The sequence below is a fragment of the Poromitra crassiceps genome, assembly GCF_964638095.1.
Source record: "Poromitra crassiceps genome assembly, chromosome: 5".
In the NCBI taxonomy this organism is placed as follows: domain Eukaryota; kingdom Metazoa; phylum Chordata; class Actinopteri; order Beryciformes; family Melamphaidae; genus Poromitra; species Poromitra crassiceps.
The window spans coordinates 47,538,202-47,565,470 of record NC_139642.1 but is presented as its reverse complement, the minus strand read 5'-3'; the positions used below and the strand labels follow the sequence as shown (position 1 = coordinate 47,565,470).

Sequence of the window (27,269 nt, the reverse complement as noted above, 5' to 3'; positions counted from 1 at the left end):
AACAGTAGACTACGTTAAGTGGGGGGAATCTTTATGCAATGTTCTTTACGCATAATTATTTATCAGTCTACCATTGTGGCTAAGATTTATTTTTCCTTCTTCCAAAATTCAGATGCAAATAACTCCCTCGTTGCTTGTGATTGCCTTGGGCAGCAGATGTTTCACTATGAAACATGGAACAGGTTTAGAAACAGATATTAAGGAGTGACAGATGCTTATGCTTTCATCTTGTATAAACCTGTGAAGTCATGGAGCTACTTGAAGCCGGATGACGCCCCCATTACCACAAATTGGCCAATAGCAGTTGAGAGGCAGAGTTGTCCTCCTGGCCGCCATTAAAGAATTCAATCCATGAACTGAAATAATGGAAATCTGCAGGACCCATGCCATGGATCCGTCAGATAAGAGTAGCCGATGAGTGGTCTCACGAATTTGGCATTTCATTCGTTTTAAGAGTAGTTTCACTATGGCAGAGCATTGTAGTGGTTTTAGCGAAAATGGGGCAGTATATCTAATTGTTTTATTTAGCTAGCTAGCTAGCTAACGTTGGAGCTCTGGTATGTTAGCTTGTGTGCTAGTAAGCTAATAGAGATCAGGGGGAGGGGAGAGTTCCTTTGCTTTGAAATTGTTTCAGATCAGCTAGCCTAGCTAGCATTAGCTAACCAGGGACTATGCTTCCGAGGTGAAGTTTTTTAGCTTGCGATCTCATATTTTCATTGCGCACATAGCTTTCCTGGTGTTTGATTGGAGGCTAGTCTGCCCATGTCATGTTAACATTGTCTGTTTGACGTTAAGGTTAGTTATGTAGCCGCAAGCTGTCGGCTAACTCAGACAATAACGTTACATTTCAAATAGGATTGATGAATCGAATACAGTTTACTGTCTGGTTGGCTGTCTAACGTTAGCTTCGCTATCCGGCTAGTAGTGGCTAGCGCCGGGTAGAAGTTGTCTGTGCTGGACTAGCGTTAGCTAACCTAGTTGGTAACGCTTGCTGTTTCACGAGATAATTACACCTAAATAGCGCATTGCCTGTAAGTTAGCGAAATAAGTTATCCCTCCTCGTGATGGTTGAGACAATGGACTCTAACGTGACAACTACTCAGTGAAAGGATGAGTTCGTGCTTTGTACCAAACGGGGCCAGTTTGGAGGACTGCCACTCCAACCTATTTTGCTTGGTAAGACACTCTGCTCTTTGCGCTAGCTAACGTTAGCTCTTATATACTGGGAGGCCAGAAAGCCATTTTGGCTAATAAGGCAACAAGCTTTGTAACGTCAGCTGCGTGAAGGCATCGGGCCTGCAACTTGCAAAATCGTGTAACTTTAATAACGGAGACAGCAGACGCTGCAATATAACAGTACAATTGGGTACTTGTTCTTGAATTTGGCATGATCGTCTGTTTACACGGCATTGGAAACAAAAATGTTCAGTGTTAGCTACAAGCTGTAACTGGTCAGGCCGATTGGCAAATGACACTAAACCTGCTTAGCACACTATATTTTCCTCTAATTAAAGGGACACTGCAATATTGACTGACCCATCCACACACCCTAGATGATAATTGATAAACCAAATAGTTGGCATTACATATTGTACCAGCTAATTTGCTGTTAGACTTCCAATGTTGCCTCAGCACTGGCAGTTGTTTATAACTGCAGAGTAAATGCTGCATGGTAGTTATTCAGGCCTGATTTGTGGTAGCACATGCATACAATACTACAAACTTCCCATGTTGTCAGTAAGCCTCAAGTTTTCATCTTTCCTAATTATGAGTGATTTTGTGTTTCACTGAGAAAGTAGCTAGTATGCCGTTGCACATCACTGTGTATGCAGGGGGTGAAAGATACCCATCGACTACATTCTGTAGTCAACTGACTTGCTTTAGTGCTGCAGCTATGCAATGCTCTCTGTTCATTCTGGCATTGTTTCTCTCCATCTCTTAGGCTGATTTGACTGGAATAAAATGGAGGCGTTTTGTGTGGCATGGACCCACCTCTTCGCCCATCCTATTCCCTGTGACCGAAGAGGACCCTATCCTGTGCAGTTTCAGCCGATGCCTGGCGGCAGATGTGCTGAGTGTGTGGAGAAGGCACCACACCCCAGGTCGCCGGGAGCTCTGGCTCTTCTGGTGGGGCGACGACCCCAGTTTTGCCGAGCTTATCCATAATGAGCTCTCAAGTAAGTGCCTGTTGTGCTCCAGATGTTTTCTGCAGTCTCAGAATGCTTATTTGTGAATCTCACATTATCTTAATTGATTCCGCTTGAAATTGAATTTACGCAGCAGTTCAATAGCAGGCATAGTTGCGCATACCCAAAATATGTGGACACTGACAGTGTAAAAGACTATTCAATATTTTCTTTTAGTGAACACAACTCTCTCTTAGAGGTAGAATCCAGAGTGTCATAAGCCTAATCTGTGATTTTATTAAGATGCACTTTCTGCAGCTGCTGTATTGACAGTGAAAGCCAGCAACAATTGGTGGATTTGTAAAATCTTAGTTCCAAGCTTTTATACCCAAATGAACTAACAGCGCCAACAAGTCTGAACTGTGGCATAGAATTCCACTTCTATTTTGATGATACAATGCCTGTTATAGCCTACATGACTTTATGCTAAGTCATCTATGTTAAATCTATGTCTCCCAGGCCCTCTGGAATCCACTGGGTCTCAGCCACATATCAGAGCGGCAAGCTTTAGAGAGCAAGCTATCACAACACCAGTCTTGATTTGTGGATGAAGAGTTCATTTCTCTAGGGACGTCTGAGTAGTGTAGAGGTGAAAAGCAGTCGACTAACACCACAGAGACCTGCGTTCAATTCCCGGTAGTGGTACTTCCGGCTTGGTCAGACGTTCCTACAGACACAATTGGCCGTGTCTGCCGGTGGGAAGCTGGAGGGGGGTATGAGTCCTGGTCGGTCGGGGGCACCTGTTCTGGGGGGAGGCAAACTGGGGGGAAGAGCATGATCTGCTGTCAGGTGAAAAGAAGTGGCTGGCGACTGTAGACTAGCCTGTGCTAGTCTACAACTCTCCCCCGGATCGGCAGAGGGGGTGGAGCAACAACCGGGACAGGGAATTGGCTGAGTACAATTGGGGAGAAAATGCAGGGGAAATCTGGGGGGGGGGGGGGGTGGATATTTGTTGCTACAAATCTCTAACTCTACATATCTCTGGAAAATGCCCTTGTGTACTGTCACCTAGACAACACAATCTGTTGTCTTCTAGGAGCTCCTCAAAGTGTTTCTTGATGACAACACAGATTGGTCTTTACTTTTCTGTTGACAGTATTGACTGACATTTTCCCAACTAAACTATGAAGATCATAGGAATAATAATCTAAATTCAATCTTTAAGTTAGAAATTCACATTCAGTCATGATGAAGTGACATAGTATGGCACAAACAGTTGTTGATGGCAGCAGTGTTTAAGAAATGTCAGCAACGAGGCTTCGATTGGAGAACACGTTCAGTACTTTTTCACAAGAGATTTGCTTTGTATGAGAGGACATTTTTCATTTTGGCACAGAGGGACTCTTGCTCTGTTCTGGGTTACATGTTTTGCATTATAACTACTCAGCTGAACGCTGAAATAATTTTTCTTATGCTCATTTGGGTCACTGCAAGTATTACCGTAGTCGGCTGTCTACAGAGCCAAACTAAGTATCCCCATGGGTTTCGAACCCTAACTTTCAGAGGGAGCTGTATTCACGAAATCACGTTGGCACGAGAAATCGAGCTTGCCGCACTCCAAACTGTTTTTGCGGGCATTTCTAGCAAAAATACTATTCGAAATTCATGCAGCAACGAGGCTTGAACCCTTTTCCTTGTGGCTGAGTGTTGTTTTATTGCGGAACACATACAGTTTAACACCATTTCTCCTAATGTACATTTCTAGCCAGGAACAGGCTGCTACTGTCACAAGCTGACAAGCTGTCTGAGCCATTCTGCACCATAGACTGTCTTGCACATGGGCAAGTGGGTCCGCAGCAGGTACGGCAATGCCACTTGGACAAACTTGATACAAGTGGCTTTGCCATGCTCTTAAAGAGACAGGCGCCTGCAAAAACAAGGGAAAATATACTTTTTAAGACAAGACGATTGTCACATAAACTATTTGATTTTTAATAATAAAAATGACTATTCGAAGATCAGTGCCCAACCCTACTACGGGCGGGATTTAGGTGTGACGAAAGCGATGAATTAGCGTATGATAGACGGTGATAGACAGATGGTTCATCCAATTACCCGTCCTTTTCCAAAGTTTCGTTTCCAAAGATGACATCCCAGATGGTTCCGTGTAACATACATCTGGCAGCATCAGGTTAGTTGAACCCGTGTAGACGTACCCCAACAGTTAACATGAGGCAGTTGTCTCCACAACACAGAATAATAATAAAAATACAGTACATGGGACTTGTATAGTGCTTTTCAAGGACTCAAAGACGCTTTACACTATACACTAACACTAAGGCGATGACGATAGTGCAACAGACAATGGACAAACTTCATACAAACACACAGGGATAGGTGGGGGGGGGACTTAAGAGAAGGCAGAGGAGAAGAGATGGCTCTTGAGGTGGGATTGAAAAATTGAGGGACTGTGATTCTCTGATGTCAGGGGGGAGGGAGTTCCAGAGCCTGGGAGCTGCCCTGGAGAAAGCTCTGTCATCGGAACTATGGAGATTGGAATTGGGGGTGAAGAGAAAGCCGGCTGAGGTGGATCTGAGGGACCGGGAGGGTTGGTAGGGGAAGAGGAGGTCGGTGAGATATGGGGGGGCAGTTGATGATTGGCTTTGTATGTGATGAGCAGGATGTTGTGGTTGATCCGGTAGGAGGCGGGGAGCCAGTGGAGAGTTTTGTCCAAAGCATCTGGGTTAATGTCTCTGCCTTGTTTCAGGTGAAGAGGATGGCGAGTGGGAGAGCGGGCTGTCCTACGAGTGTCGTACACTTCTGTTCAAAGCCATCCACAACCTGCTGGAGCGCTGTCTCATGAACCGCAGCTTTGTCCGCATTGGCAAGTGGTTTGTGAAGCCCTACCAGAAGGAGGAGAAGCCCATCAATAAAAGGTATGCTCTCTGCTCCCTAGAACATATTGCAGTGGGTGACAAAGTCAGTGTTTGCTTCACTTTGGCCTGGGATCATGATAAGCATTTTTGCCACATTTCTGACACGTTTCCAAGATGGAGCATGCTGGCATCTGTATTTGTCTGAGTTCATGTTCCTTTTCTTTTCTGATTCTATTAATATTATGCTTCAGTACCCCCTTTGCCTGATTTCTGTATCCAAGTACTCCCTTTACCCGACTACAACATTTTGCTTAGAAAAGTGCAAGAGAAAACTATACTGTAGGTAGCATATGATGCAATGAATAGGTAGCATATGATGCAATGAATGAATGATAACCCACCATGTGAAGAATCTAACATTACAACATAAGACATGGAGTAAAAGAGTTGAATTACAGCCTCCTGAGTAGATGTATTCTTAATTTTTTCCATTTCCCCCCTTTCTCTCAAGTATCTCCATGTAACCCTAGGCAGTGGCTCCCAACCTTTTCTGTCTTATGTACCCCTTGAGCTGTTTTGCCAGGCCTATAGTACCCCCTCATTCATACGACTTGATGATTCTCCTAAATTAGTTCTATTAACAGTTAATTAACTAATAATTAACCTCATATTAAACTTTTAGAAGGCTTCTCTAACACATCTGATTAGTAACTGGAAATCATTTGAATCACTCCCCTTTAATACAATTCTGACAGTTTTCAATTGGAAAAAGTCATCAGTTTTACCAAGATGGGCCTATGAAATGAGTTGGAATATTGCTTTTATCATTTTGGAAATAAATTGTACCCCCCTGCAAGCTGCTCAAGTACCCCTAGGGTACACGACGTACCCCTAGGGTACACGACGTACCCCTAGGGTACACGACGTACCCATGGTTGAGAATCACTGCCCTCGGGGGACGTGTACCGCAGTTTGGGAACCACTGATCTACACCAAAGTTTCTCCTATCATTAATGAAACGAAATGGAAAATCAAACCATTGTCCAACCTAATCAGTCAAAACAGTGGTTACTCAGTATCAACCAACAGACATGCAGTGACGGCGGGTTTACACATACGCCTAGAGCGACGCTTAAAGCTACGCTTTAGCTATGCCTACGCATATAGGCATCGCTTCATGCACGCTAGGCGCCTATTTGCGTTCACACAGGACGCCACACTGAAGCCCCGCTCTGCGCTACGCTGATCACATGAGCAGCAGTTTTTTACACTTTTCAGATCTGATTTATAGCATGGGTGAGTCCTCTTTTTTTATTGCAATGTGCAAGTGACGATGTCTGTCTATTTCCTGGCCGGCTGTAATTGTTATTTTCCCTCGGGTAATCATGTGACTATGAGTCATCAACACCATGAGTGATACATGCATTGAGACAGGGGGGGTATATATACATCTGACAGAAAAGACGTTAATAGAGGAACACATGAAGGACAGCTCTCCTACTTTGCACTCGTTAATTCGCGCTCCACCCTCCCTTTTGGGCAAGCTCGGTAGAAAATATGGCCCAAGTCCGTCAGAAACAACAGCCAGCTTGACAGTTCAGCGCGCCTAGACGCTGAAAAATAGAACAGACGCCTAAACGATAAATGCAGCGCAGCGCGAGCGTGGCTTCAGCGCAGCGTGGCAGCGGTATGTGTGAACGCTCTCTTCTGTTAACAAGGACGCCTAAATTTTATGCGTTGCTTAGGCGTTGCTTAAAGCGTCGCTCTAGGCGTGTGTGTGAACCCGCCGTGAGGTATGTCTGATCACAGACTGGGTATAACTCCCTTTATAGCGTTCAGTCATCATGGCACTTGCCCTAATATTTGGTCCACAATAGGTCATACCTCAAGCCAATTTCAGGACCGCAAATTGGGGGCAGCATTATTGCTAAAGATCAACATAAGTGAGCAATCAAGAGAAAAGGGAGCTTCTTGGATATTAGGAGCAAAATTTAATCACGAAGTATAGACGAAGACCAGCGAGGTTGCGTTTCAACATCATCGTTGCCGTGTTCGGGAATCGTCGTAGACTTGCCTTGTCAGCCATGTTGAAGTTCAGCTTTGGAAAACTTTCCACACCGTCCAGGCAAAAAGAAAAAAACTATGAAACCCACAATGCATTTCACCTTCGCCATGTCTATTTCAGCGAATCACGGTGCATTTCATCGGTCACATGTCTTGAAACCAGCTATATATATATATTAGGGATGCACACAAGTTTCGATTAATTGCTTGTTAAGGATTTACTCGAGCAAAGAAAAATTACTCGATCAAAACAAAACATAAAAAGCAACGCATTAAATCGTGTTTTCAAATCATTTTTCAATGATCCTCCAGAGGGCGCAATGATATCACTGTAACAGACTGTGTTCAGCGTGTATGCGAGGCTCTGTGTTTGTCCCCTCGAGAGTTGCCGTAGTGAGGAAGTGAGGGACTTTATGTTGTTGACCAGAGCTGGTGTGGGCTAACCTATGGTGCTAACGCTAGGAGCTAACTGAGAATGAATGTGGAAACGTGTTATAACGTTACAGCCTGACTCTCGTTTATTGTTTTAACAAAGTGTAAGTAATAGGCGGACCCGGACACTCGGCTACATCACTATAGCCCTTTTCAGACAAGTCATAAGATGCTGTTCAAGTAGAACAGTGTTCATTCCGATAAATTGGCTCACCTGGAGTAACCTCGCGTCACTCTGCGTGGGTTAGTGAGCCCCTGCGGGCGTGACGGGGATTCTGGGCAAATGTTGACCTGTTTAAAAAGTTATGCCTCCATGTTTTTATGTGTTTCATAGTGTAGGCTATGCAATGCTGTGAGAAATATACAATACGTTGCTGCTGCATAAATAAACGTTTTATTGAGGAAAAAACGCATTTGGTATGGTTTGGATTTTTTTTTTTTTTTAATTACAATTAATCGATTGATTGTTAGCAATGATCGAGTTTGGAATTTGCGGAAAATGTGCATCCCTAATGTATATATATATATATATATATATATATATATATATATAGAATATCATGGAAGTTAGTTTTTTCCACAATTCCTTTCAAAAAGTGAAATATTTCTAGCCTTTATTTGTTTTAATTTTTCATAATTTTGGCCTACAGCTCCAGAAAACCCCCAAAACAGTATTTCAAGAAATTAGAATAGTGTGAATAAAATCAGCAGTTACTTCTCAGTTATGACTGACTCTCCAGCCTCAGTCCACTCCCTCTGAATCTCCGCCAAATTTTTGAATCGTCTTTGCTTGACAATCCGCTGAAGCCCACGGTCATCCATGATATTTCCATGATATTCACACTTTTTGGAAAGGATCTGTATACTACGCGTCTGCGTCACAGCCGGCATTAAAGGGAAAAGGACACAGACGGTGTTTGCGGTCTTAAAGGGATATACACGCAAATGCTGCAGTATCCTGCATCAGGTATCAATGGGTTAATCTGTAATGGGGATTTTCCTAAATCGGGTCCTAACTCTAATGACCATGGTTACCAAACAGATAAGAAAGGATTTGCATGTTCGGAGGTTTCTGTAATATGGTCGCTGTTCTCCATAAGGCTAGTGGCATAGGTTTGGCATCCCCTCGCACTTGAATGAGAGGGCTAGTGAATCCTGGAGTTCCCTGACTGACAGGTTCATTTGAACCTTGGCTTCTTTGCTCCAGTGATCCAAACAGACGAGCAGAGTTGTGTTTGATGCACAGCAGCTTTGCCCATGATTTCAGAGTGTTTAGTAGCTGAAAAACGGTTGTTGTTGTTGTTTGGAACTGAGGCAATTGCATGCTCACTGACTTGTGTGTGTGTGCGTGTGTCTGTGACGGGCTGCACAATTAATCAAATCAATATCGAAATATGTCAAGTGCAATATTCAGGTGGCAGGAGGAGCACACCGAGGTATCGTTAGACACATGCTTGTTTGGTACAGAGCAGAGTCAGCAGACCTAGCCTGGTATCCAGAGTAGGGGTGTCAAAAATAATCGATTATAAGATGCATCGCGATGCGGACGTGCACGATTCTGCATCGATTCACAAATGTCAAAAATCGATTATTAAATTTTTTTTTTTTTTTTGTAATAATCAAATAAAATATAATGGAAGTACATGCAGTTGTTTATTTTAATTATGGATCATAATACAATGCAATTCCAAATGCACTTTTATTTTAAAAGTAGCCACACAGTGAGAAAAAAGAAAGTGAGAAAAAATAAATCATGTATTGCGGAAAAAAGTGATGCATCGATTTAAGATGCATCGATAATCGAGGTATCGAGGTATCGTTAGACACATGCTTGTTTGGTACAGAGCAGAGTCAGCAGACCTAGCCTGGTATCCAGAGTAGGGGTGTCAAAAATAATCGATTATAAGATGCATCGCGATGCGGACGTGCACGATTCTGCATCGATTCACAAATGTCAAAAATCGATTATTATTATTTTTTTATTTTTTTTGTAATAATCAAATAAAATATAATGGAAGTACATGCAGTTGTTTATTTTAATTATGGATCATAATACAATGCAATTCCAAATGCACTTTTATTTTAAAAGTAGCCACACAGTGAGAAAAAAGAAAGTGAGAAAAAATAAATCATGTATTGCGGAAAAAAGTGATGCATCGATTTAAGATGCATCGAGATGCATCGATAATCGTACTCGAATCGAATCGTAGCCCTCTGAATCGTAATCGAATCGAATCGTGAGGCCAGTGAAGATTCACAGCCCTAATCCAGACCCATATGAATCGCCGTTGTCACACTCTTCATATGGGTCTGGACCTACGCCCATCCACTGCGTTTATTCAGGACAGATACTGTCCGGGACACCTGATTGGCTGGTCGATGTAGGCGGTGGGACCTTATTAAATAATTCATCAACGTGATCTAACGTTACTGATAATGCATTGCAGAGCGCTGCTAGCTTGGCTAGCTAGCTGTTAGCATGTTAGTTATGTGGCAGTTAAACACCACTGAATTACCAGTTTGATATAACTGCCAACCATTTTGAGTCACGCTCTTTCCATAACGCCCACCAGCTTTGATATATGTTGGCTAGTTGTTATTTATAACAATATTGTGGCTCTAAAATACCATTTTTATCGAAGCGGGCAAACTCATGGTGGCTGTTTCCGGGCTTCCAGCTCTGGACCAGACAAAGAGTTTAACAAACTGAGAACTGAGAACAGACACACAAAGAGAACAGCGCTGCTGTCATTGGGCTGCAGTGGCATAATCAGTGGAACAAGGTAATAGCTTCAGTTCGTATCAATTTAAGTCGATGATTGACACAGACAGCAACCAATCAGTTGGGACTGAAAAATGTGTCACTGAATCAGTGGCGGATAGCAGAGCATCCAGACCCTAATGAAGGATTCATTTGGACTGGTTACCAGCAGACCCCAGTAATAATCACATCATTTTTACCAGCCGCGACAGCCAGACTGGTATTGTTTTCACCTTGTGAGTGAGTCATCAGGGCAAAATGTGGTCCTCCTGGAGACACCTATTTGTAGCGGGAACTAGCACATAAGTCATTTTGAGTACTTTCCCAGCTGTTTAACATATGTCTGTCTGTGGACAGATTTTGCAAACATGATGGCGTCAAAACTGTGCAAGATGCAGTCATGAAATTTTATAGGTGTTATAGTTGACATCAAAATGAAGGTTGCGTTCTAAAATGGGCATGAGCCGAGGAAGGTGCAACAGTCTCCCAGATGCAAAAGTGCAGCCTTGGAGAAATGATTTCAGTGAGTGTATCAATCCTTTTTCGGTCTGAGTTTTCAATATAAAACGTTGTAAAATGATTTCAGTGAGTCTCTCAGTACTTTTTGAACATTTTCAGCAATTTTTTACGAATACCGTGATAATACGATAACCGTGAACATCTCTAATTGTGCAGCCTGTGTGTGTGTGTGTGTGTGCAGAGAATCAGCCCCTTTGCCAGATGTCTCCAAGTGGGTGTTGTTGAGGCAGCCTCCTAACTGAAAAATCTGGTAGTCTCACTGTCGCCTGCCCTCTGGCTGGTAAACAGGGCAGTCTTCTTTGGAAAGAGCTGAGTCTGCACTGTGGTTTTACAGCAACCATGTCAACAAGGACTATTTTAGTGCATTTACCTCCAGAACTAGTAGTTAGAAAATATAAAGATGGATGGTGTTTTTACATTTCAAGGCTATAATAGTCACCCACGTGTATTTATAACTCAGATTCTGGCCTCTTTGTTGACTTGTAGGTTTGAGGCAGGGTCAGACTGTGCTGAAGCTGAGACTGTCTGATTGAAGGTTTTAGCCTCCCTCCATGGCCATTTGCCCCGTTGTCTGTTAGGCAAATTGTCACCTGGAAGCACGGTTTAATGACATGGATCAAAGTGAGCAGCCAAATATGCTAAGAATGAGAGCTCTCACACATCCTCTCTCTCTCTCCCGCAGCTGTCTCCTCTCCTCCCTTTTAATTCCTCCCCCGTTCCTCAGTCATTCCTTCACTGTGAGCTGTCTGTGAGCTGTCTCTGTGGTGTGTGAGTGTGTGTGAGCTGTCTGTGTGTATGAGCTGTCTCTGTGGTGTGTGTGTGTGAGAGCTGTCTGTGTGGTGTGTGAGTGTGTGAGCTGTCTGTGTGTGTGAGCTGTCTGTGGTGTGGTGTGTGAGCTGTCTGTGTGTGGTGTGAGCTGTCTCTGTGGTGTGTGTGTGTGTGTGTGTGAGTGTGTGTGTGTGTGTGAGCTGTCTCTGTGGTGTGTGAGTTGTCTGTGTGTGGTGTGTGAGCTGTCTGTGGTGTGTGAGCGGTCTGTGTGTGGTGTGTGAGCTGTCTGTGGTGTGTGAGCTGTCTGTGTGTGGTGTGAGCTGTCTGTGGTGTGTGAGCTGTCTGTGTGTGGTGTGTGAGCTGTCTGTGTGTGGTGTGAGCTGTCTGTGTGTGGTGTGAGCTGTCTGTGTGTGGTGTGTGAGCTGTCTGTGGTGTGTGAGCTGTGTGTGGGCTGTCTGTGTGGTGTGAGCTGTCTGTGTGTGGTGTGTGAGCTGTCTGTGTGTGGTGTGAGCTGTCTGTGTGTGGTGTGTGAGCTGTCTGTGTGTGGTGTGTGTGTTATGTGTGAGCTGTCTGTGTGTGGTGTGAGCTGTCTGTGTGTGGTGTGAGCTGTCTGTGTGTGGTGTGTGAGCTGTCTGTGGTGTGTGAGCTGTCTGTGGTGTGTGAGCTGTCTGTGTGGTGTGAGCTGTCTGTGTGTGGTGTGTGAGCTGTCTGTGTGTGGTGTGTGAGCTGTCTGTGGTGTGTGAGCTGTCTGTGGTGTGTGTGTGTGTGTGTGTGTGTGTGTGTGTGTGTGTGTGTGTGAGCTGTATGTGGTGTGTGAGCTGTCTGTGGTGTGTGAGCTGTCTGTGTGGTGTGGAGTAACACTGTTAACTGGAGAGCCTGCAGGGGTTACTTTAGCTTTCTGTTACTGACAGTGAGGTGAGGCTGGTGCCAGTACCTGTTGGTGGATGAGCTGGTTTGGTCAAATGCTTACTTAAAAATATCTTCACGCTCCTTAATGATGCAACTATGCTTGCAGAACAATGAACTCTTACACTAGTCTGGCTGTTTGAAGCAGCCTGGTCGACTTAGCCCTCCCATTGGTGCCGACCATTCCCATTCCGCTCCCTGCAAGCTCTACAGTTGGCTCTGACTGACCGGCAGCGACCATATATGGATTTCCTTTCCGCTCCCTCCGTGTCAAATCTGTGGATCTCAACAAACAGCGCTAGCCGCTAGCTCGTTGCTGCAAACGTTTGATGTGGATTATGCAATGAAGCCAGCCTACATGGTACTTTCAGAGCCTCTTCCCCCGCTAGCTCACCTGGTAGAGTGCGTACCACAAAGGCTTAGTCCTTCGCGCGGCCGAATTCGACCCCGTGGTACCTTGCTGCATGTCATCCCCCCTCTCTCTCCCCGCCTTTCCTGTCTGCCTACTGTCCTGTTGAATAAAAGCAAAAACGCCCTCACGCCCCCAAAAAATAAAAGCTACATGGTGGAAAACAAGACCACTCTAATACAGTAATAATGATATATTTTCATCCTGTTAATGACTTTTCATTCATTCCAGTGTCACAGTTAAGGAAGGCTGTGTTAGGTTGCCTTTTCTGTATTGTTTTTACATAAGTTTACATTTTGGCCACCGGAAATGTACTTTGGCCACCAAATGTAGGGGCTTGGGCTTGGTGGGCCGTGGGGCCCGTGGTGCTTGACAATAGGAGCATCTTATCCCTGCGATTGCCTCATGTTTTTCTCTCCATGTCGTCACAGTGAGCACCTGTCGTGTGCCTTCACCTTCTTTGTCCACGGCGACAGCAACGTGTGCACGAGCGTGGAGATCGCCCAGCACCAGCCTCTGCAGCGCCTGAGCGAGGAGCACCTCAGCCTCGCCCAGCAGGGCTCCAGCCCCTTGCAAGGTAGGACCTCACCACGTTTGACATGAAGATGCTGCATCTTTACCTGTATGCGTTTCAGTCGGGGTTTATCTATCAGGGAGTCTGTGTTAACTAAGTATACCGACTCCTCCCTCCACTCCAGCCATCCTGAGTCCGTACGGCTTGAACGGGACCCTCACAGGCCAGTCCTTTAAGATGTCAGACCACCCTACCCAGAAGCTCATTGAGGAGTGGAGGCAGTTCTATCCCATCAGCCCCCGTCCCAAGCAGGTCCAGGAAGACAAGATGGAGGATACGGACTGGGAGGATGACTCGCTGGCTGCTGTGGAGGTCCTCGTCGGTAAGACTGTCTGAGGTCATCCTGTTAGAATAGAGGTCGCCTTCTGTCCACCGAATGCAAGGGAGAAAGTTGCTGCTTACGGTGCTTTTCACATGGATTTAGAAGTTGTTTGAAATATGCTAACAGGTTGTTTTTGTTCTGTTCCAGCGGGAGTGAGGATGGTTTACCCCGCCTGCCTCGTGCTTATCCCCCTGTCGGACCTGCCTGCTGTGGTCCCTCAGGGCTCAGCCAACACCTCAGGAAGCCTGTGTGGCGCTCAGCAGGGCCAGGCGGCTCACAGAGACCCCGCCATGTCCTCTGTCACACTCACTCCTCCAACGTCACCAGAGGAGGCTCAGACCGGTAAGACCAAGAGCTGTGCATGTACCGGAATGCCACAGTAAAAACGGTGAACCTGCAAAAGATGGAGCAGTTCAGCACATTAACCTGTTGTCCAGCCTGTGCCTTCCGTGAGTTTCTGCACACTCATTGCACTGCACTTATCGGTTTCTATTTTCTTCCCCTCCAGATTATCAGTCTGCCCACAGGTGGCTGAAGTTGTCCTCTGCGTCTGACGGCTACTGCTCGAACAGCGGAGGTCTGCACGGGGGCAAAATCCCTCGCAGACTGGCCAGCCAGGTGGTGGAGTCTGTGTGGCAGGAGTGCAACATCAACCGTGCTGAGAACAAGTACGCTCAGCTTTTCTCCTCGGTTAACACTGGCAGCCAAAGGAGAACCTCTGTGCTCACAGATAAAATCTATCTTTTCTTCTTATAGGAGGAAGTTTTCTACCTTGACCAATGGGACCTGTGGGGAGGAGGCAGACAAAACAGGACTTTGGGATTTTGTGGAGTCAACTCATAGGGCACAGTGCAATTGCTCAAGGTATTTTAAGTGGACCGCATGTACAAGTGACTATTTGTTTTTGTTTGATTTAATACTTGATTGATGGCTTCTATAACTGCTACCGCTGTTAACGATCTTTTTTGTCCTCACCTCAGGCATAAAAACCAGAAACAGCGGTCCAGCAGCACCTCAGGACACCCACCTTCATCGGGCCAGCCCCCCCAGCCGGGCCCCAAGCACAAGCTGGGTGAGAAGTTGGAGAAGGGCGAGAAGCAGCAGAAGAGGCCCCAGATGCCTTTTCACCACCGCAGCGCCGCGACTGAGGACCAGTCCCTCGAGCCGCAGACCCAGAGGCTCTGTCTGCGATCGCAGGACGAGGGGTCCTATCCCAGCCTGCACCACGTGGACACGGCCCCCTCCAAAGCGCCGACGCTGCACACCCACGGCCCCCCTTCCGACCTGGCCGGCTCCCCCCAGCCCCCTCCTCTCAGCCCCCATCCCTGTGACCACGCAGAGGGCGAGCCAGGTGCCATGAAGAGCTCGTCCACGCCCATTCACCAACCCTTCTACCCCCCGTCAGTGGAGCCATGCCTGTTGCCCCAAAAGGCCTCGTCGGAGGAACCTCGGCTGGAGCCCATGTCTATGCCCGTGCCCTTCCCCCCGGCCTACACCGAGACCCTGGAGCCCACTGTGTTTGTGGGCTCAGCCATCAACCCCCATGAAGATTCCACCCACAACCCCTGGAAGTACTTCAATCTCCCAAGGAAGAAGGCGTCCGACTTCCTCACACCCCAGCTACCTGTGGACAAAATACGAGATGATTCTGGAGGAGGTGGAGGATCAGACATCGTGGTGTCTGTCACTGAGTGAGTATTTTAGAATTAGTCCTCCTCACTGGCATCAAAATGGCAACTATAGCTGTTAATTTAAACGGTATGCTCGCATCGGTCTCTCTTGAGCGTCTCTGCGCTGTTCATCTCCTCTCAGGTTAATGTCGGGCTCCGCACAGCCGCTGAAGGTGTCTCAGGAGCTGGTTAACACGTACGCCCAGCGGAGAAACAGCCATTTTGCCTCCGCCAGGGGAGACGGAGAGCACAGTGAAGAGCCAGACCCTTATGCCTTCGTAGAGGGAGACGAAGAGTTCAGCTTCACTGAGAAGAAGGACAAGGCTGCAGAGAGAGAGGTTGGCAAGAAACACAAGGTGGGCTCCTAACCAGCCACAGGGCATTGAACCCAGTCTTTTTCTTCACACGTATTCTATGGTGCTACAGACTAATAACCTTTTGAGAGGAAGTGCACACTTCATATATTACAGTCTTATTATTATTATGAGTAAGATGAATCATTGAAGTTAAAAGGGATGTAGTCATATTATGTGGTGTTCCTAGAATATTAAGATTGCTCTTGCCTTTGTTTGACCCAGGGTGACGATGTCATTGGGACTTCAGCTGATGGTGAGAATGACTTCCTTTTGTATTACTGTTCACTCATTTGACCAGACATTTAGAGGCCCGCCCACACACACACACACACACACACACATTCAACATCCGTCTGAATTGTTGTGCTGCAGATGGCCAAGGATCCTCAGGCAGTAAACCTTCAGCCTCGACCAGCTTGATCCATGAGAACGACCTGGCTGTCTCCTTCAGTGACCTGGACAAAATCTTCAATTCTGATGAAGATGAGCTAGCGGTCAGTGTCATTTTGAATACATTAGCCCCTAAATTGCACAATATGAAATAGCTGTAGTCTGTGTCAAAGCAGCTACCAAACCCTACCTTTCCTCCCCCCCTGTTCACACAGCCTGGATCCAGAAGGGCTGGTCTTGGTGCAGAGTTTGGCTGTAAGGAAGCTAAACCAGGCACTTTGGAATCCCTGTCTTGCATAAGTAAGAAGCCTAATTAAGCATCGGCAGATCATTATACCAACTTGAACATATGTCTTCCGAGGAGAGATGGTAACTTTGCTCCTCTTCCCCGTCTTTTCGCCAGGCTCAGCGGACCTGCACCAGATGTTTCCCACGCCCCCTTCCCTGGAGCAGCATATCATAGGTTACTCTCCCATGAACAAGGAGTACGGTGGCCTGGAAGCCGGGGCGGGCCTCACCCTGCTGGATGGCAGCCAGCTCAACCACTTCAAGATGGAGGTTGAAGAAGGTTTCTGCAGCCCTAAGCCCTCTGAAATCAAGGTGTGTCATTTATTACATTTACCCTATTTGTCCACTGTTTTTAAATAGCCTTAGTTCTTTATTAGTAACTGGTGTCCCTTCTACCCTATCTCTGCTTTCAGGACTTCTCTTTTGTGTACAAGCCGGAGGCAAGTCAGCCATTCACAGGCTGTTCCATGTATGCGCCTCTGAAGGTCCTGCCCAGCCAGTATCTGTTTCCTATGAAGCTACCAGAAGACTGTGTGTACACGCCCAGCTGGACCATGGGCAAACTGGAACTAATACAGCCAGTGTCATCCATGACTCTCCTCACCAAAGACAGGTAAATGCATTTAGCATCGCCAACGGCTCAGGGCTGTGCTTTTTCTTTTTTCTTTTTTTGACCGGCAAAACCACTAAATAGCCCAGTGTTGACCACAGAGGTTGTCAGTTTACTTTGGCAGCACCAGCAGGGGATGTTCTTGATGACTCATCATTGTCATTTTATTTAGTAACTAATTTTTCCAGGTACTAGTGTGTCTCCATGCAGTATTCTAAGCTAATTGCACTGCAGCATTATCTGACTATACTTCCATCAGATTCAACCGCCACGAGAGAACTGCCAGCTTCTGGGGTGTCTGTGTTTTGAAGGACACATGTACTTGAAGTTGTAGGTGCCACTGTCATGAACTGCTGCACGATTGTGTATGATCACAAATGCAATTTTAGTTTCCAGGCTTAATATAATTTCACTTGGCATGCTTACTGTTAGTGGGACATTGTCAAGATGTGTTGATGTGGTAGAATCTGAACTTGGTCTCATCATTCTTGCTTTTCCCTGTGTCAGTAACATCCCCAGTGTGGAGCCAGACTACCAGAGCTACACCCCTCAGACCCACACGCCCTTCATGTCCAACAGCGCCCCTCCCAGCAACAGCGGCGCAGGCATCCTGCCCTCCCCGGCCACGCCACGCTTCTCCGTGCCCACCCCTCGTACGCCTCGCACTCCACGGACGCCCCGCGGCCCCTCCAGCGTCCAGGGCTCCCTCAAGTATGACAACTCTGACCTTTACTCGCCCGCCTCCACGCCCTCCACCTGCCGGCCCCTCAGCTCCGTGGAGCCGGCCACGGTGCCCTCCATCCCCGAGGCGCACAGCCTCTACGTCACCCTCATCCTCTCCGAGTCGGTCATGAACCTCTTCAAGGACTGCAACTTCGACAGTTGCTGCGTGTGCGTCTGCAACATGAACATCCGGGGAGCCGACGTCGGGGTGTACCTCAACGACAACGGCGAGGCGCAGTATTCCTGCACGTGCGGCTTCAGCGCCGTCACCAACCGACGCTTTGGCCAATGCGCCGGCCTCTTCCTGGAGGACGAGCTCGACGTGGTGGGACGGGGCTCGGACGCCAGTCGGGACACGGAGCGGAGTTTCGAAGAACTGCGTGCCACATCCATACACAAGGCTAGCAGCCTGAAGGAGAAGCCTCCAGATGAGCTGATTCTGCTGCTGCAGGACCAGTGCACTAACCCGTTTGCCCCGATGGCGGGTGTGGAGTATCCCAAGCCTGTGAGTGCAGCTCCCACTTCTTTCCTGCGGGTCGCAGAGAGAGACTGTTATAATGACTGCTACATGGCGCTGGAGCATGGCAGGCAGTTCATGGACAATATGTCAGGAGGCAAAGTAGATGAAACACTAGTGAAAAGCACCTGTCTTCATCAATGGCCAAAACGCAAATGTGAGTTTTTCCTCAATTTCACCGAGTTAACATCGGCTTTATTTTCATTTTTTCCCTTCCTACTGCTCGAAACCTGATCATGCTAATTGTCCCTTCCCTTGTTCCCCCCGTTTGTCCACTCCCTGAAGCTACAGATATGAGCAAGTTATTCTCTCAGGACGTCCTGCGGGTGTTGTTGTCCCTCCAGCCTGTGCTGCAGGACACCATTCAGAAAAAGAGGAGTGTGCGCTCCTGGGGTGTGCAGGGACCACTCACCTGGCAGCAGTTTCACAAGATGGCAGGGAGAGGATCCTATGGTAAGTGTAAAGCACACCCTGTCAGACTGATCCTTAATCATAACTGATCCATGATAATTTAACAGATTTGAGACCAGTCATAGGGTGTTTGGGTGCTTCAGTCTTCAAACACACATTCCATTCGCTCCTGACTGCATGGGATGAAATGATCAATAGTTGTTGCAAGAGCTCCGGCTAAACCCTGATTGTCTTTTCACCCCAGGTACAGACGAGTCTCCAGAGCCCTTGCCCATCCCGACCTTTTTGGTGGGATACGAGTATGATTTTGTGGTGCTGTCTCCATTCGGGCTGCCCTACTGGGAGAAGCTTCTGCTCGATCCCTTTGGCTCCCAGAGGGACGTGGGATATGTTGTCGTCTGCCCAGAGAACGAGGCTCTGCTCCGTGGAGCCAAGACCTTCTTCAAGGACCTGAGTGCTGTGTATGAGGTGTGCAGCTGGCAGCTAATGAAACTCATCTTTCTTGCCCTGACATGCCCACACACACACAAAAAAAAAAAGCTTCTAATGAAATGTAATGATGATTTTCATTTCTCATTCACTCCCATTTTTCTCCACAGGCATGCCAGCTTGGGCAGCACAGGTCCATCTGTAAGACTCACCCAGAGGGGTTGTTGAAGGTTGGCACCACAGAGGGCAGGAGCATGGCAGAGCAGCCCCTTAGCGAATGGTTCCTTAAGATGGCTGCCAGAGACGGCAACAATGACGCCTTTAATAAGCTCAAACTCTTTGCTCAAGTGTGCCGCTATGATCTGGGTAACGCACCTTTATTAACATTTTAATAACATTAATATTATTAACAAGTCCGGCCACGTGGTTTATTAACATTAATATTATGAACAAGTCCGGCCACGTGGTTTATCAAAGCAGTGCTGATCTCCTTGTCTTACCTGTCACCTCTTTCAGCGCCATACCTGTCGGAGCAGTCTCTGGACAGCTCTCTATTGTCCCAGCGCAGCCCCACTGTGGCCTCCTCCTCCTCCCAGACCTCCAGCTCTTCCAGCACCACCTCAGGACCCCCGAGCACCAACACTACCAACTCCAGCACCAGCTCTGCCCAGGTCAACAGCACCCCTCCCTCCTCGTCTTCCTCCTCCTCCTCCTCAGGCCCCCAGACCATTGGGGGAATGGCTTCGGCCAAGCCAAGCTCCTACCCCCCCTTTGGGACGGCAGGCTTGCAAGGCAGCACGTCTCAAAACGGACCGCAGCCAAACCCCCAGGGACCAGGAGGTTTGGGAGAAAACGGGCCATCTGCCAACCAGCCTCAGGGGCCCACCGAAGCACCAGAGAGGTAGGTTACTGCCAGGCAAAGGTTTGGAAACCCCTGATTGAATGTACAGTTTTCCTGATGCCTATGTATTGATTTCTTCACAAAGCCTTTCACGAATCTAAATATAAGATAGTTTTGATTTATTTAACACTTGTTTGGTAAAGTTCAATTTGTGTTATTTCATAGTGGTGATGTCTTCTAAAATGTGGAAAATGTTAAAAATCTGACAAATGTGTGTCCCAACTTTTGACCGGTAGTCTAGGTCAATGGTTCTCAAATGGGCGTCCGGGGTCCATGGCACTTTGCCAGGGGGTCCGCGAAAAGTTTTCGGGGGGGGGGGGGGGGGGGGACTTTTTTTGTGTGCAAAAGCTTCATAGTTCAACGAAAATATGTTATGCTTTAAATCTAAAATGGTTCATGGATTACATTCTAATCTGACAAACCTATCAATTTAAATGTCAAGCACGTTGACGTGGAAACAAGCTGAGCCCAAAATCACAAATCAGAATGAGGGGGTCCCCGGTATATTTTCTATCTTGTATAAGGGGTCCTTGGCTGAAAAACACTTGAGAACCTCTGGTCTAGGTCAGATGCCCATCAGTTGGGAGTGAAAATCTCACCGCTCAACTGGGTGTGTACATAACCGGCCTGCTGAACAACTGCTTCACTTTCCCTACCAGCACAATGGAGAGAGACAAAGTGGGCAAGCCAACAGACGGAGAATCCCATGCTGTGTCTTTCCCACCTGCCATCGTGGTGTACATCGTAGACCCCTTCAGCTACGAAGACGCAGACAGAGAGGTCCACTCAAGCGCCTACTCACTGGGCCTGTTGCGCTGCTACCTGGAGATGCTCCAGTTCCTGCCTCCTCACATCAGGAATTCTGTCTCCGTACAGGTACAGAGTTCGGCGTTTAAGTCACGAGGAAACAGCATTTGATGGTTTCTTGCTTTTTGGTAATTCATCACATTTTGGGTTAAAACTTGAATTTTGGGCAAGGGCATAACTCGGAGGCACTGTTCAAAAGTGGATGGGTTTGACCAGAACAAAGGTGGGTGGAAAGGGAGCCTGTTGCAAATGTGTTGTAGTTGGTTGACACCATCTCGAGCTGTCACAAATACCGGTTTTCGAGTGAAAACACCCAAAATGCACTGCTGTAACCTGTTGCCCCTCGTGTCACTTTGAAAGCTGTGAAGCTGGCTGATCTGTCCCCGGCCTTTGCTTATTTGTGAGATGCAGCAGTGCAGGTTGACAGCAGGCACAAAGGGAGGGTGAGAATGAGCAGGGGACCCATTAGTGGAGACAACACAGGTGGTAACTGCCACACCTTTTGATATGCAATGATTACACAATTGCATCAATATTCCAAGGGGGATTTTGAACCAAGTAGAGGGACCCGAGTTCAAAATGAGTAATGCCAGAATTTTGGACAGGATTGGTGTCCTTTCTACTGAGCAGAAAGATTCGTTGCACATGGATTTTTGGCTGATTCTTTGCGTTAAAATATAATAATACAGCTGAAATGCATTTGATCAGATTTCACAGAAAGTTGTGTGGAAACTGACTTCAGAAAACTACATAAAATGCCTTCTTAGTGGAGTAAATATCACATTGAAGACCACAATCATGTTAATACAGTATTCACTTTCAGATGATCACAACATGTTTGCTTCCTTAGAAGATGGATAACTTGTCACTCATATTTCTCTGTAATTGTACACAAATTATTGATGCATAGCTAAATTCTAGCCTGTATGCAGTCAAGGCTCTAATGATGGTGATTTGAGATTCACACATTACATTACATGTGCTGTGCTGTTATTATGTTTGCATGTTTGTCTCATGTCTAAATGGAGCAATTTACTCAGTAATGGAAGTTGAAATATATTTTGTTTGGGTGGCATTTGAACATTTTGATATGATTTGCATGGTCTAAAGCCCTCTGCAACGCACTTGAAACATAAACTTTGTGAAACTAGTTTCATGCAATGGCCAATCAAAACATTAGTAGGCTATTAATGTACTTATGGCTCTCTTCCTATTCTGCGGGACAGCCATAATGAAAGAAAGTAGCCAGCCAGTGACAGAAAAAAACCCGATACAACATGTCCGAATTGATATTATCCAGCTAGAAAATTATACAAAATAATATACAAAGATACAAGTTACAATGACACTCCCACTTGATACAATATAATCTACTGTTGGCGAGAGAGAAAAGGAAAAACGATATGACAGACCAAACATTACCATGAAACAAACTACCGTGTTGCATGAGACTAGATTATTTTTGAATTGCTTTGTGTAAATGTCAAGTTGCATGTCAACTGTTTTTTGCAATTTGCAACCTGCAACTAGTTGCGTGAAAGTTTCACTGTGTAAAGCCAGCCTAAGACTGAGTAGAGTACAGTTGCTTGCCTCTGGACCAGATTAGCACCACAACAAATGCTGAGATTTAAAATGCCATAAAATGCCTGTTTAAAATAACAGTATATGTTTTTTTGTTTTTTTTTATCAGATCATTCCCTGCCAGTACCTTTTGCAGCCTGTGCACAGTGGGGAGCGGCACCTCTATGGCCAGCACCTCAAGTCCCTGGCCTTCTCCGTCTTCACTCAGTGTCGCCGCCCTCTGCCCAACTCCACTAACTTCAAGGCCCTGACTGGCTTTGGCCCTGGTCTTGCCATTGACATGGCACTCAAAAGCCCAGAGGTAATTGCCACTGTGGTTGCAACTGTTACTCGTAAACGAAGCCAGCTGAAAATGAGTTGAGAAATTTGTGTTTGGATCCTCTTATTTAGTTGATTTTTTCTTTTTTCTTTTAACCATCTTTTCCCGCTTCACAGAGGCCTGAGTGTCTACGTCTGTACACGCCCCCCTTCATCTTGGCACCAGTGAAAGACAAGCAGACAGAGTTGGGGGAGACATTCGGCGAGGCGTCCCAGAAGTACAACGTCTTGTTTGTGGGCTACTGCCTTTCACATGACCAGCGCTGGCTACTGGCCTCCTGCACTGACCAACATGGAGAACTGCTGGAGACCTGCATCATCAGTATCGATGTGCCCAACAGGTACTCACACCCGCATAGACACACGGTTCATTCATATGCGGATCCTGCTGTATAGCCAATACTCCAATGCCTAATGTTCACCAGATGCGGTAACGGCTCCGGTAAAACTGCCGGAACAGACTCGATGGGCAACACGTGGTACGCTGCGGAGAGCTGTAATCTGTCTGAATGAGCTCTGATGTTCTCGGTTCTAAGTCTATTACTATTTGCTGTGTTTGGTGCAGGGCTCGCAGGAAAAAGGGCTCAGCCAGGCGAGTGGGTTTGCAGAAGCTGTGGGACTGGTGTCTCGGCCTGGTGCAGGTGACCTCACTGCCGTGGAGGGTCGTGATTGGACGGCTTGGCAGAATGGGCCACGGCGAGCTGAGAGGTTCACGCTTATTTCAAATATCTGCATTGATTGTACAGCATACAATTGACTAAGCCTTATTTAGTTGTATGAACACAAACCACACAAGTACTTGGTGATGAAAATCTCCCTCTTCTCATCTCTCAGACTGGAGTATTCTGCTGAGCAGGAGGAACCTGCAGTCTCTCAGTAAGCGGTTGAAGGAGACATGTCGGATGTGTGGCATCTCTGCTGCGGACACTCCCAGCATCCTCAGCGCCTGCCTGGTTGCCATGGAGCCCCAGGGCTCCTTTGTCATCATGCCAGGTAAAACCAACCGACTTGTTTTCACTTTGTGACAGAGAGGCAAGTTAATAGTTCGTTTTCAATTACGTAATTCTTAATCCTAATCGGACCCTTCTCTGCATGTGTCTCCAACTGTTCCTTTCCTCTCTCCTCTAGATTCCGTGTCGACAGGGTCGGTGTTTGGTCGCAGCACCACGCTCAACATGCAGACGTCACAGCTGAGCACGCCTCAGGACACTTCTTGCACACACATCCTGGTGTTTCCCACCTCGGCCATGGTGCAGGTCAACACTAACACCGCTGAGCCCATTGACATCAACTTCAATCCCATCAATCCTGGTACGTCCCGCAGCCACCTCAAAAGAAATGCATAAGTCTATTGTCTTATTGCCCAACATCCATGAAATGTTTAATAACGGACATTGCGTACTACTGCAGTTAGAATGCCATGGTAGCATGGGTTAAGAGTGCAAAGAAAGCTGATTTCACATCAGCCAAGAGCTCATTCATGGATCTGACGTTTTTCTCTGCAGACGGATCTGACGGAATGGGCATCTTTGACCTGTTTGACAATGACATGGTGGATCAGGACCTCATCAACATCCTGCCCAACTCCCCCACCACCTCGCCTGGACACTCTCCTGGCTCCCACTACCACCAGGGAGGAGATGGCAGCAAGGTCATTCTCCTTTTTATAGTTAATCATTTCCGTGGTATAGCTCATTCAGAAGGAATCAATAAGGAATTGATAAAAAAAAATCATATCTCAATTACCAACACCCTAGTGGCTGGAATTAAATTTGAACCCAAAAGACATGTTGAGTATTGTTTTATTCATTGTTTTTGTGGATGTCCTCTTGCAGGGCCAGAGTGCAGATCGTATGGAGTCCCATGAGGAGGCTCTGAACATCCTGCAGCAGCCGATGGCCCTGGGCTACTTCATCTCCACAGCCAAGGCCGGACCACTCCCCGACTGGTTCTGGTCAGCCTGCCCTCAAGCCCAGAACCAGTGCCCACTCTTCCTCAAGGTAGATCAGCACCATATCTCTGCAGACCCGGGTTAAATAGTATTTATCGTGAATTCTTAACTCTTAGTATTTTCACCTTCTTGGAGCAGCAGATCAGTTTCACCTTCTTGGAGCAGCAGAACAGTTTGGCTTGTGTCAATCACAGAAAAGTGTACCAAACTGACTTGGAAATAGACTGAACTTGCTGTGTCTTATGTGACAATCTCTAGTCACCGGGTTCTCCCAGCATTAATAAGACAAATGCTAAGAATTATTTGCTAATACTATCAGTCTCAGGTCTGTATGTCTTGATAGGTAAACTGCCACTTGCACCTCAAATTATGTTACAGGTAAATGAATGTAAAGACTTGTATTTGTCTTTCCCTTTGCCAGGCCTCTCTGCACCTGCATGTGTCTTCTGTCCAATCTGATGAGCTTCTACACAGTAAACACTCCCATCCACTGGACTCTAACCACACCTCTGATGTGCTCAGGTACACTGCTTGGATCAGATCGATCTGTGAATAATTGAACTACACTGCCAGTCATGTTTGGAGTGGACCCACACATTTTTCCTTCCTTAATAGTACTGACATCAAAACTGAAATAATAGGAATTATGCAGCAGCCAAAAAAGTGTTAAGTGTTAAATTAATCAAAACAATCTTATATTTAAAAAAAAAAATCTATGTAGCCACCCTTTGCTTTGATAGAAATGCAAAGGTTTTGCAAAGTACTTCAAACATATTCATCAACTTTACTATTTATATGTGTTAAAAAAAAGGCATTTAAGGATAAGCCTTTAGAGCAAAATGGCCTTAATGTAATGAAAAACACTGTACATTCATTCAGGTGTGTCCAAACGTTTGACTGGTAGTGTCTACATTAAAATGAATGGAATGACGCGTGTTCAATATTTTGAGACACCTTTTAATCATTTTATATTGTGTATGTACATTGCTTATATCCTTTCTGCACTATTCCTATTCTATCACTTTATATTACCTTCTCTTTGTACTGTGCTGTACATGTACATTGCTGCTGTGATAACCGAATCTTATCTTATCTCATTTGTGTGTCTGGTTTGACAGATTTGTGCTGGAGCAATACAACGCCCTCTCCTGGCTGACATGCGATCCTGCAACCCAGGACCGGCGCTCCTGTCTACCTGTTCACTTTGTGGTGCTCAACCAGATGTACAACTTTATCATGAACATGCTCTGAACTCTAAGGGGATCTAACTTCCGAGGTTTGAACTGACAGATCACTCGGTATCATCATGGATTGTTTTTTTTTGCTACAAAGGATCCCAGGACTTCTCACGCTCCATCAGGGTAGATGTGGAGAATGCACTGCCCTCCCTGGTGTATCTCACACAACACTGACTGACTGGAAGTTTCCAATCAATGAATCAATCAAATCAAAAGCCAAGAACCCATCTTAGCATTTTGGATGATCAAGGGACGTTTCATAAAGGAGAAGAAATTGTCTTTTTAATGACTTTAGATTGCAATCTATGAAATTTTATCCTAATGAAATGCCTGCATATATTATTTATTGTAAGTTTTTAAATGTGGAATTTTTAATGCTTAATATCTTTTATATATTACAAATCCTAGAGGGTGTGTATATTGCCATCTCACTGTAAAGGAATTGGTTTAAAAAGTGATGTAATTTTCCCAATTACAATACGGAAACCTGTTCAAGTGAATTTGCTGTAGATTGCTTTTAGAGTATTATTTTTTCAAAGGGTACATACCTTTTTATTGCCACGCTGTAAAAATGAAGTAAAGTTGGCCTGGGCATTTGCGTCCCACCCAATGAGTGGATGAGACTTACCTCTCCGTCTGCTTTGGTGCCAGAGTCTCTCGCACAGTAACTCAATGAGCTCTGAAGAGGAATAAAAGGTACATTGTCAGATTATATATTTTATATAACAGATTTAGGTAATTGTGTGTGTATATGTGTACATATAATTGTGTGCCGCTACTGATGGTGCAGCTTCTGTTTTAGGAATAAAGTGCGTCTACCTATCGTCTTTGTTTTTGTTGCCTTTTTTGCACACTTGTCCCCCCACGTTGAGGGACAACTGAATAGCTGGTGTGCAGGTTGGTTTAACAGCACAGATTCAAACCAAATATCAAGTAGGACATGTTGATCCACTTTTCCCTTCTGATTAGCTCCATTTAGCATTAGCCCCGACGCTTTTCTCACATTGGAAATTGCACAGGAAAAGTCGGCTTAAATGCCTTAAATGTAAAACATCTTTCTCAATCGATGTGAATTGACAAAATTAGTTTCCATATGCACGGCGGAAAGAACAACATCTTGGCACCTCAAGGTGTTGTGGGTTATGAGGGGTCATGGGTCGTGGCCGGGGAAAGACCCTTCCTCCTGCCTGTACTAAAAGGATTTGGCTGGTTAGTGAGAATGGCATTAGCTAATCAAGGAGAACATGTCATCGCAAAGCTCATTTGATCACTGCCTGCCTTACATTCTGATTCATGGGATCCAATTAACAGGATCCAATTGA

The 27,269-nt window shown here is 46.0% G+C and overlaps 1 protein-coding gene across 2 annotated transcripts; it reads left to right on the top strand.

Moving 5' to 3' along the window:
- Nucleotides 1-521: 521 nt before the first annotated feature.
- On the top strand, nt 522-26,761 carry LOC310776171 (mediator of RNA polymerase II transcription subunit 13-like). Of its 2 annotated transcripts, none has more exons than XM_083636349.1 (30): nt 522-1,176; nt 1,943-2,177; nt 4,894-5,062; nt 13,293-13,438; nt 13,560-13,757; nt 13,905-14,099; nt 14,266-14,425; nt 14,514-14,621; nt 14,738-15,448; nt 15,570-15,783; nt 16,006-16,036; nt 16,156-16,277; nt 16,389-16,473; nt 16,577-16,773; nt 16,875-17,074; nt 17,579-18,468; nt 18,603-18,764; nt 18,967-19,190; nt 19,322-19,517; nt 19,668-20,052; nt 20,712-20,928; nt 22,550-22,741; nt 22,876-23,099; nt 23,324-23,466; nt 23,593-23,751; nt 23,887-24,069; nt 24,264-24,409; nt 24,594-24,758; nt 25,131-25,231; nt 25,828-26,761. In XM_083636349.1, exons 1-30 carry the CDS (start codon nt 1,111-1,113, stop codon nt 25,958-25,960), a joined length of 6,357 nt encoding a protein of 2,118 aa, XP_083492475.1. In that variant the 5' UTR covers nt 522-1,110; the 3' UTR covers nt 25,961-26,761. The 2 variants fall into 2 exon arrangements, with proteins under 2 accessions (XP_083492475.1, XP_083492474.1); XM_083636348.1 differs by having other exon boundaries at nt 18,597-18,764.
- Nucleotides 26,762-27,269: the final 508 nt, after the last annotated feature.

Excerpts from the sequence above, each read along its gene's own strand:
- LOC310776171 (XM_083636348.1), top strand. The coding sequence starts at position 1,111 with ATGAGTTCGTGCTTTGTACCAAACGGGGCCAGTTTGGAGGACTGCCAC. Across the intron at positions 13,758-13,904 it reads TGCTGTGGAGGTCCTCGTCG|CGGGAGTGAGGATGGTTTAC; the intron begins GTAAGACTGTCT and ends GTTCTGTTCCAG. Across the intron at positions 14,426-14,513 it reads ATCAACCGTGCTGAGAACAA|GAGGAAGTTTTCTACCTTGA; the intron begins GTACGCTCAGCT and ends TTCTTCTTATAG.